Genomic DNA, 11,242 nt, shown 5'->3' with positions numbered 1-11,242 from the left:
GAAGCTAGAACAGCAAGAGGGATTGCTGCTTTCACTGCGCAGCGATCCCTCTTGCTGTTCTGGGTTCTAAGATTCAGAATATTTTTTTTCTTGTTTTCCTCCTCCAAAAACTAGGTGCGTCTTGTGGTCTGGTGCACCTTATAGAGCGAAAAATACGGTAGGTACCGCTCTGGCAGGACGGTAAATGGTGTTTCCATGCACTTCCATGCACTGTTTTTGTCACAGTGACCCATTGCACCAGAAGCGGTTTATTCATGCTGGCCACATGACCCAGAAAAACTGTCTGTGGACAAACACCGGCTCCCTCGGCCTGTAAAGCGAGATGAGCGCCGCAACCGCAGAGTCGTCTGCGACTGGACTTAACAGTCAGGGGTCCTTTACCTTTACCTTTTACATGGTGCAAAACAGTGTAGCTGCAACAAAGCAGACTAATTGAGCATGTCAAAAAGTGTAAACTGCTAGTTGCTTAGTGTCCCCAAAATGCTTTAAGGCTGTAACGAAGGGGTGGTTTGCTGTAGCTATGCTTATATTGCAGTTTGAATCCTTTGTAGTGACTTCTGCATTGGGATTGCCACTTTGCACATGCAAAATAAATGTTTATTGGTTTATTACCTTGTTATTATTGATCTCCAAAAAGGGAATGTGGTAATTCCACTAGTCCAGCACCCTAACTACTATACCACACTCCCTCCCGGCTGTGCCCCAGAAATAATTTGATGCAGCGCCAGTACTTCCAAGGAATTATGCTAGCTTTATGCCTGTCAAAGATGTCGAACACACCATGTGGAACCGGTAGAAGAGTTTGGATTTGATATCCTGCTTTATCACTACCCTAAGGAGTCTCAAAGTGGCTAACATTTCTCTTCCTCCCCCACAACAAACACTCTCTGAGGTGAGTGGGGCTGAGAGACTTCAGAGAAGGGTCACTAGCCCAAGGTCACCGAGCGGCTGCATGTGGAGGAGCGGGGAATCGAACCCGGTTCACCAGATTATGAGTCCGCCGCTCTTAACCACTACACCAACCTGGTGTTTAGTCCCAATAAAATGACTGTGGAGATAATGAAAGGCAATATTTATTGTGACAACATGTAGGGGCTGCAGATAGGGGGAGGAATTCTATAAACTGCAAGAAATTATGGGGAGGAAACAGTAGGAGATCATTCTGCTGATACAGATAAAGACATATTTTTTATTTCAAGCATGCAGGGCAATATGGGTATGTCTCTACACCACAGACTTCATATGGTTATTTCCCTCAACCAAGAGACCTGTACTACTGTGAGGGACGTTCGGAATCCCTAGGGATGGACAAATGTTGTTGTTTTCTCCAATTCTCATTTTTGCAATCTGAAGTTCATTTCTGCACAATTCCACACCAGTTTGCAATTTTAAAAAAGAATCCTCATAAAGCAAATTGGATTTCTGAGGGAAGTGCTCCAACTATACATGTTTTCTTTTAATCCAGTTTCTTTTTGATCCGGTTTCTCAAAAGCAACTTTCCAAGCATAATTTTGTATGCTATTTTCACTAAAAGGTACATTTATACCTAGATTTTAGCACAGGCCACGCATTTCTGTACGCGTCAGATTTGGAGACATGCAAATTTTGAAGGGGAGCTTTTTTTCGGTTCACGTTATGGGAAATGTGAATTGGGGGAGTTTGCCTTTAGGTGAGAACTGTATTGATTTTCTCCAAAGGATCCCTAACGGTGAACCCTCACCGAACTACAGCTCCCAGGAGCTCCTGAGGGAAGCTGTAACTGGCACTATGAAGCTGACATAAGTCTCTGTGGTGGCGTAGATCTGCCCCACCATGCCTTGCACGAAGATTCGGCTCTATGATCTAATCAGCATAGCAGGATTCGGGAGTCAAGGCTGTCTGGATGACCTCTGTCTTCCCACCGTTCGAGAACAGGCAGGAGGCCGTGTAGCACTTATTTCTGTCGTAGGTGTAGCAGGGTTGGTCGGGGTCGTTGCACATGCTGCTCTCCCCAGGCACAGGGTGGTCCTTCGTGGCTTCGCCGTCTGCCCCAGCACATTTATCACAGCTAGAAGAGAGGTGGCAGAGGAGGAGAAAGGTTAGCCAACAGATCCGTACAAAGAGATTCCACAGGAGGAATAGCCAATGCTCTGCCTTCCAGTTGTTGTTGGACTACAACTCCCATCACCCCTGCCAGAGCAGACACGCCGATGAATGCTGCCCAGATCTGTTTTGGAGGTTAGGTTGGGGGGGACCCTCTAGAACAGCCTTTCTCAACCAGTGGGTCCCCAGAAGTTGTTGGACTACAACTCCCATCACCCCTAGCTAGCAAGGCCAGAGCTCAGGGGAGATGGGAGTTGTAGTCCAACAACATCTGGGGATCCAGAGGTTGAGAACCACTGCTCTAGAACATGCTTAGGAGGTGGGTGAAGTTCTGTTGTGCAAGTACCGTATTTTTCGTCCCATAGGACGCACCAAGTTTTTTGGGGGGGAAATAAAGGAAAAATTTTTTTCCTTTATTTCCCCCCCAAAACCAGGTTGGGGAAACCGAACCAGGTCGAGGAACAGCGGGATGGCGGCGCTGCGCCTCCCTGCTGTCCCCCGAGCTTGTGGGGCTGGCCGATGCCTGCCCGGCGCGTGGGGCGCTCTGCTTCAGTGCGCCCTGCCTGCAGGCTGCTATCTGCAGCGTGGGGAGCCCTGCGGGGAACTCATGCAGGGCTCCCCACGCTGCGGATGTCTGCCCGACCCAAGGGGCGCTCTTCTTCAGGGCGCTCCTCGCGCCGGGTGGCAGGCTGCTATCCGCAGCGTGGGGAGCCCTGCGGGGAACTCCCGCAGGGTTGCCTAGGCTGCGGATGTCTTCCTGAAGCCTGGAGAGTGAGAGGGTTCAGTGCGCACCGATCCCTCTCGCTCTCCAAGCTTCAGCGAAAGCCTGCATTCGCCCCATAGGACGCACCCAGATTTCCCCTTCATTTTTGGAGGGGAAAAAGTGCGTCCTATAGGGTGAAAAATACTAGTGCCCATGGGATGCATTAGTTCGGGGTTCCCTACACTAGGGTCTCCAGCTGTTTTTTATGGACTGACTGACTGATTGATGGATTAGATTTATATACCACCCTATACCTGGGGGTTTCAGGGTGGTTTACAGAATAAAATCAAGATATAGAACCACAAAATGCATAATAAAAATAAAAACAGCAACCCAATAGCCCCCCGCCCCCCAAAAAACACATTTTAAAAGGGCAAAGGATGTAAATCAGATCAACCAAAGGCCTGGTTAAAAAGGAACGTTTTCGCTTAGCGCCTAAAGGTGTATAATGAAGGCACCAGGTGAACTTCCCTGGGGAGAGCATTCCACAGATGGGGAGCCACTGCAGAGAAGTCCCTGTCCTTGTGTTGCCACCCTACGGACCTCTCGAGGAGGTGCACGAAGGAGGGCCTCAAAAGGTGAGGTTCATATGGAAAGAGGCGGTCCTTGAGGTATTGCAGTCCTGGGCCGTTTAAGGCTTTATAGGTCAAAACCAGCACTTTGAATTGGACCCAGAAACTAATTGGTAACCAGTGCAGTCGGCTGGGAGTTTTTGGACTACAACTCCCATCATCCCTAGCTAGCAGGATCAGTGGTCAGGGATGATGGGAATTGTAGTCTGAAAACAGCTGGGAATCCAAGTTTGGGAAACCCTGCATTGCAGGATACTGCCCTTACTGCCCAAGGCAAGTGTTGGAGGTGTGTCCAGGGCTGATAGCGCTACATTCTGGATATGACCCAAAGCCAATATAGCCGAATTGGCACAAGGCACAGTTGGTGCCATCTCGGTTACCATATTTTTCGCTCTATAACACGCACCCGACCATAACACGCACATAGTTTTTAGAGAAGGAAAACAAGAAAAAAAATATTCTAAATGAAACAGCGGATGTATGATTTTTGTGGTTCATGCTGTGGCCACAGACATGTGATCTGACGGTGAGTTTGGGGTAGCCCAATGCAAAAATCCTGAGGATCCATGTGGATCTGTGCTTTGTAACCACGTTTTAAGTGGGGAGGGAAGGAAAAGCACTCAAGGGACAAGGAACACGCGTGGGGTGGGTGGAGAAGGATGCTGTTAATAATGCAGAAGAGGGGTATAAGAGGAGAAGGCTCCTCCTCTCCCGCTTTGCTCCTTTAAAGCAAGCAGGCTCTCTGTCCCTCTCTCCTCCCCACTCAGCGGCTCTTCTCCCGCTTTGCTGTTTCAAAGTGAGCCACGGAGGAGGGAAGGAAGGGGAACCGTGGATCCTCTGCTCACGACTGCAGCATATCCCCCCACCATCCGTAGGCATTCGCTCCATAACACGCACAGAAATTTCCCCTTACTTTCTAGGAGGAAAAAAGTGAGTGTTATGGTGCAAAAAATACGGTATATGCTTTGTTGCAACTATAACACACTTTTCAGTGGCCTCAACTCTTTTAGTGCTACTTGAGCTTATTGAGATAAGTGCAATCAAAGGAAGCCCTTACAGCTTGGAGAAGTTGTAGACAAATCTGGTTCTCACTGGCGAGGTGGGGTCAGAGATGTTCTCTCTGGTCATCAGGGGAACTCTGGAGAAGGCAAAGAGGAAGAGAAAGTTACAAGCCACATGAAATGCAGGAATGGAAACACAACGGTCATTGCTCTGGACCAGGAGTCAGCAAACTTTTTCAGCAGGGGGCCGGTCCACTGTCCCTCAGACCTTGTGGGGGGCCGGAGTATACAGTGGAACCTCGGATTGTGAACGTGATCTGTGCGGGAGGCACGTTCGCAACCCACAGCGCCGCGTCTGCGCACACGCGTGGCGCGATTTGGCGCTCCTGCGCATGCACAAAGCGCAATTTAGCACTTCTTTGCCTGCATGAGCACCGAAACCCGGAAGTAACCCGTTCTGATACTTCCGGGTTTCGGCGCATCCATAACCCGAAAACACACAACCTGCAGTGATCGCAACCTGAGGTATGACTGTATTTTGAGGGGGGGAGGAATGAATGAATTCCTATGCCCCACAAATAACCCAGAGATGCATTTTAAATAAAAGGACACATTCTACTCATGTAAAAACACACTGATTCCCAGACCATCTGCGGGCTGGATTGAGAAGGCGATTGGGCTGGATCTGGCCCCCAGGCCTTAGTTTGCCTACCCACGCTCTGGGCTGACAAGTTCTCTCCCATTGTTGCTGCGGCAAGATAAAAAGCAAGGGTCACAGTGCCAGCATGCCAGCTCCTGTGAAAACCAGTTGGCTGGCAGAGGAGTGACGCCTATCCAAGCCGAGTGGTGGACATGAGTCTGAGCAGCACCAGGGTTAATATCAATCATTCTTTATTATTACTATTGCAGATCTGCCATTACGTTGCAATCAAACACTTTTGAAGTTTGCAAGCCAGTGGAAAGATTTTTGGAATTGACAGAGCAGCAAAGGGCTAGGAAGTGTCTACCCACATTGTGGCACATTCACTCTAGAATGGATCCCTGACTACTGGCGTGGTAAGTTAGATTTAACCACCTGGTTCTTAGAAATACATGCTGATGCGTAGAATTTTGCTGCTTTAATAGTCGCTAGTGCCCGAGTTTCCTGCAAAACCAGTTTCTCTGGACCAAATCCTGGATGAACCAATTCGGCTGGGCCATTCCGTAGATCAGTGGTGGGGAACCCCTAGGCTCTGGGCCGAATATGACCCACGAGGCCTCCCTGTTTGACCTGTGAGTTCATTCTGGCAAAGCCATGTCCACCTACTGTCTACCTGACACCATATATATTATCAGCCATGAGGCAGGTACAGGCATAGCTGGGACAAAAAGGATTAGCAGGCACAGCTGATCAGTGGACCGGCAAAGCCCAAAGCACAGCGCCATGTATGGCTCTCTGCACATAGCTGCATGTGGTGCTTTGAAGTCCCGACAATTACCTGATCGTTGGGACTGCAAAGCACCGCACACAGGATTCTTGCCTGCATAAAGTTTACTTTACAACTGTGCTACTGAAAATGGGTCAACAGGTGATTGACAGGTAGGCAACCCCACACATTTGTCAAACGTGGCCTGCAGTGTGTGTGTGTGTGTGCGCGTGTGAAACAAGATGAACCACTTCCTTTAGGCCAGTCCTCACATCTGGTGGGCTGTGGCAGCTTTGTGGGATTGCCACTGCACCAGCGTAAGCTCTGCTGTGTTGAGGGAGGAAATCACAATTTTGATTTGGCAAGGCGCGTCAGTGAGCCCTGATGCTCAGTGAGCGCTCAGTGAGCCCTGATACTGCAGATGGTGACTGCAGTCATGAAATTAAAAGACGTCTGCTTCTTGGGAGAAAAGCAATGACAAACCTAGGCAGCATCTTAAAAAGCAGAGACATCACCTTGCCAACAAAGGTTCCTATAGTTAAAGCTATGGTTTTCCCAATAGTGATGTATGGAAGTGAGAGCCGGACCATAAGAAGGCTGATCGCTGAAGAATTGATGCTTTTGAATTATGGTGCTGGAGGAGACTCTTGAGAGTCTCATGGGCTGCAAGAAGATCAAACCTCTCCATTCTTCAGGAAATCAGCCCTGAGTGCTCACTGGAAGGACAGATCGTGAAGCTGAGGCTCCAATACTTTAGCCACCTCATGAGAAGAGAAGACTCCCTGGAAAAGACCCTGATGTTGGGAAAGATGGAGGGCACAAGGAGAAGGGGACGACAGAGGATGAGATGGTTGGACAGTGTTCTCAAAGCCACAAACATGAGTCTGACCAAACTGCGTGAGGCAGTGGAAGACAGGAGTGCCTGGCGTGCTCTGGTCCGTGGGGTCACAAAGAGTTGGACACGACTAAACGACTAAACAACAACAAAGGCGGCTGCTCCCTGGGTTTCAGGAATGAAACAAGAACAACAACAATCAGTGAGCCTATGCAGATGGCTGAGCTCTCTCACTCTGCAGCAGCTTGGTCATCTGTATGATGTTGTCAAGCCATTGGAAGGGTTTTATGGCTGCCAATAGCAGAGGTCAAGTGCAGTACAGCCATTTCTCCACTTACGCATTACAGTGTGATGCCGGGAAATAAATAAATATGTTTAAATGGAAAAAGGGGTGCAGAAAAAGAAGGAAAACTGAAAAAATGGTGGAGAAAGAGTTGGCAAATGGTTAGCAATTCCAGGAGCCTTTGCACTGACCTCTGAGGCCTGTGGAGAGTTGAAGCTTGAGAAAGGAGGGTGTTCACAGGCTTTAAAGACTGTGTTCCCCACTATACACAATTTCATGTATACGTGTGGTACCCAGCAATGTAACCCCCATGTAAATGGGGAGATGCCTGTAATTGAATGTGTAGTGAGAGGGCCTTCCAGGATGTTCTCAGTGTCGAAAGAGGATTGGATGTGAGGAACCACCAGAGAGTCTTGTGGCATCTTGGGAGTTCACCCACCACAAATCTGTTGGTGCTACAAGACTTTTCATGGTTTTCGTTGCAAAAAGACTTAACTGGGCTACACCTGTGAAACTGACAAAGTGATTGAGGTGGCGGAAGAGGGAGATACTAGAGGGCTGTACAGTATTGGTGTCCTGCTTGCTCTTCCGTCTTCACCACAGAAGCTGCATGAAGAGTGAGATAATCCTGCTCCCCAAATTATAGAAAGGCTATGCAGCATTTATTCCGTCCCATTCGGTGGTTATGGCTTTGACAGTTGTGTATATGCCTCAGGAAAAGGAGAAACTTTATATGAAGTACCACTTACATGATGCGGATGTTCCTCTCCAGTACTTCCTCTTGTGGGTTGTCTTTGGAAGGGACGAATTTCGATGTCACCTTCACACACTGGCACTTGTTATCAACCAGGACCTTCTCTTCATCTTCATCCAGGCCATAATAAGCTGCCCATAAAACACAAGGTTTTTTAGACCGAGGAAGAAAAACGAGAACGTTCTCTGGTGCCGATCTGCCAGATGTTTAGGGCGCACCTATTTTATCACATGCACATCCCGAAAAAAACGACGCCAACGTAATAGTGAGATGCAAAGGGTGGGTTACTGAGTCATACTGAGATTTGCAGCTGAAAGATCCTGGAAGCCAAATTAGGCTGCTAGGGAGGAAGTTGAAACCCAAGGCTTCAACGTGGCATTTTCAGACTCGGAGGTCTACGTATCTCAGGTTCATCACTGGGTTATAGGCTTGGGCTGGTTAGGGCTTCTGCAGGGCACCAGGTTGGGAAAGCCTGGACTATCTGATAATATATGAATTTATGAAGCTGATTTACGCTGGATCAGAACACTGGTCCAATATTTTTTTCATTCCAGCTGGTGACACAGCTCCCCTGGGCCTCAGGGCATTAATTGTTGCAATGCATCCCCAACTTTTATTATTGCATAATTATACAATTGTGGTTTTATAATAAAAAGCAGCAATCCAGCACTGGCCACAATCCTCTCCACTACACTTCCTCATTTTCTTTTTCTTTTATCTGTCAGTCTGTATTCCTTCCCTTTCCCATATCTTAACCCCTTAATTCCATCTTACTTTCTGAATTTAATAAGTTGTTTCTACCATGAAGCTGCCATTATTATTATTATTATTATTATTATTATTATTATTATCATCATCATTATTATCAACAACAACAACTACAACCATTAGAGCAGAGTCAGTAGGGACATTGGCAGGAATGCATGCAAACTCCAAGACATATTAGGATTCATATAATAATAATTATACATTTTTATTTATACCCCGCCCTTCCCAGTTCAGAAAACCGGGCTCAGGGTGGCTAACAAAAAAATTTAAAACACTTAATTGATGCAACAAAAAACAGCATAAAATACAGTATAAAACATGAATAACAATAAATTCAGAATTCAAAAATCAATTTAGGGGGGAATTCCATCCAATAAACATTAGATGATCACCAGGGCTAGCTTGCTAAATTAGTCCTATTTGGGCCAGTGAGGAGACCAGAGGAGAATTATAGAAAGCAATGCACTTCTGGTTCGGAGGGATCACTCAAGCCAACCCCAAAAACAGAAAAAAAATGGATACTTTAGCATTACTGTAACCTGGTGATCCTCATTTCAAAACACAGCTCTGACATTGTAAGTATATCTAATGCACATTATATGCACACCATAACCCTGATTTAAGAGCAGCCCAGTGGGATAAAATAAGCATCCCTTTGACTTTAAAAATTTTCAATCTAGATACAGTCTTACCTTCTAGGTAAGAATTTTAGAGCCGATTAAAATAGTGACGATTCTTCCCGGCACAAAAGCACTTTCTTTGCTTAAAACCTTGTATCTGAGTTGCTTTCAATGGACAAATGTTGCATACCTGTTCCAAGAATAGCTCCCCAAAAGACAGCCAGGGTTCCACAGAGGATCCAGTAATTCTTCATTCTCTCTGCCTGCCTTCAAACACTCTCAGAGTTGTGCCTCTCTGCCAAAAAGCAGTCTGTGTGGCGGTGGCAGCCCGAGTTTCCTAAAAACGCCTGCCTAGATTACAGTCAAGTTGTGCTAATGGTGGAGCAAAACACATCCGGACAGAATGAAACCACAAACTAATGGTGGTTTACTAATCAGGGAGGAAAACCCCGTTCTTCGAAAACTCTACTGGTGGGCAGGATTAAAACATCTCTCTCTCTCTCTTTGAACTTGGGTTTGCAATACACATAAAACATATACAGTGGTACCTTGGGTTACATACGCTTCAGGTTACATACGCTTCAGGTTACAGGCTCCGCTAACCCAGAAATAGTACCTTGGGTTAAGAACTTTACTTCAGGATGAGAACATAAATCGTGCGGTGGCAGCAGCAGGAGGCCCCATTAGCTAAGGTGGTGCTTCAGGTTAAGAACAGTTTCAGGTTAAGAACAGACCTCCAGAACGAATTAAGTACTTAACCTGAGGTACCACTGTATAGACATAAAACACACATAAGCAGGGAGATTAGAGAACTAAAACAGATTAGACTGCAAGAGTATTCTAAGAAGTATGATGTTTAGGTTTGCCTCTGGCTTAAGAAACTATCAGTAAAATATTATTGTCTGGCAGTGATCTGATGTCACAAATGCTTCTGAGAAAGGAACACAAGTGAACAGCACAAGCAACGCTGACACCAAACCCTACATACATTAAGCATAATAGATACATCGCCACCCGACCCCACCCCCACCCATCTTCCCCCCCTCCACCCCTTTTTTCCCTCCACCTAATGTCTCAACAAATGAAACGGATTTGTAAAAATGGTACATGGAAAAAATACGAGAGACATTACACATACTTCTGTAAAACAAGAAAATCTTTAATTAAAAAAAAGATTTTATGCTTCTGAGAAGGTGATGCTGTGTGGCATAGAATGAATTTGGCTTCACTCCACTCCTGACAAACTTATTATTTTATATCAGGGTTAGGGAATCTCAGGCCTGAGGGCCAAATGTCTGGCCCCTGGGACACTTTGTCCGGCCCCTGAGAGTCTCTCCAAGCCACACCCTCTCCCCAGCCACACCCTTTACCAGCCTCTCTTGAGCATTTTTGGATTATTTATTCGCCTGGGAATTTTAAGTTCTCTAACCAGAATCAGGCTGCTAATTTAGGATTCCCTCACCTCACTGGGACTCTTCTCCTGCTGGCAGAGTCAGCAATGTTTGGCATCTTATCCCAGCAGCAAACCATTGGAACAGGCTTTTACGGCTGTGTTACTGTTAACTTCGGATCCACTGCAGCTCACCTTAGCCACAACCCACATCTATCCTGAAGTTTCTTGAGAAATTCACCAATAATAATAATAATAATAATAATAATAATAATAAATTTTTATTTATACCCCGCCCTCCACAACCAAGACCGGGCTCAGGGCGGCTAACAACCAATAATAAAAACAAGTTGATTAAAATACAATTTAAAATATTAAGATACAATATTAAAACAATTAGGGAGCAATCTCATCATAGGAGGAGAAAGGAAAAAGAAAAAGGGGGAGGGAATCAAACTGATTCTGAGCCAAAGGCCAGGTGGAACAACTCTGTCTTACAGGCCCTGCGGAAAGAGATCAGATCCCGCAGGGCCCTGGTCTCATGAGAGAGAGCGTTCCACCAGGCCGGAGCCAGTGTTGAGAAGGCCCTGGCTCTGGTTGAGGCTAATCTAACTTCCTTAGGGCCCGAGACCTCTAGGGTGTTGCTATATATGGACCTTAAGGTCCTCCGTGGGGCATACCGGGAGAGGCGGTCCCGTAGGTACGAGGGTCCTGCCTGGTGCTTTCCCCCTCAAACCAGCTCCCGTCTGATTTATAAACATAAGCCAC

The 11,242-nt window shown here is 46.7% G+C and overlaps 1 protein-coding gene across 1 annotated transcript; it reads right to left on the bottom strand.

Moving 5' to 3' along the window:
* Window positions 1–1,057: 1,057 nt before the first annotated feature.
* JCHAIN (joining chain of multimeric IgA and IgM) lies at window positions 1,058–9,547 on the bottom strand. The gene is made up of 4 exons (XM_079990585.1): window positions 9,275–9,547; window positions 7,692–7,827; window positions 4,475–4,555; window positions 1,058–2,047 (listed from the first exon to the last, which is right to left on the bottom strand). Exons 1-4 carry the CDS (start codon window positions 9,336–9,338, stop codon window positions 1,843–1,845), a joined length of 486 nt encoding a protein of 161 aa, XP_079846711.1. The 5' UTR covers window positions 9,339–9,547; the 3' UTR covers window positions 1,058–1,842.
* Window positions 9,548–11,242: the final 1,695 nt, after the last annotated feature.

Source organism: Podarcis cretensis (assembly GCF_951804945.1).
Source record: "Podarcis cretensis genome assembly, chromosome: 9".
Taxonomy (NCBI): domain Eukaryota; kingdom Metazoa; phylum Chordata; class Lepidosauria; order Squamata; family Lacertidae; genus Podarcis; species Podarcis cretensis.
Note: the sequence above shows the minus strand (reverse complement) of the source record. Positions and strands in the feature narration are given on the sequence as shown.

What these genes read in the sequence shown, in the direction of transcription:
- JCHAIN (XM_079990585.1), bottom strand. Translation starts at nt 9,338, where the DNA reads ATGAAGAATTACTGGATCCTCTGTGGAACCCTGGCTGTCTTTTGGGGA. An exon ending in GGGAGCTATTCTTGGAACAG is followed by an intron (nt 7,828 to 9,274) that starts GTATGCAACATT and finishes TTTTATGGGCAG; the next exon opens with CTTATTATGGCCTGGATGAA. An exon ending in GTCTACAACTTCTCCAAGCT is followed by an intron (nt 2,048 to 4,474) that starts GTAAGGGCTTCC and finishes CCTCTCTTCTAG; the next exon opens with CTGTGATAAATGTGCTGGGG.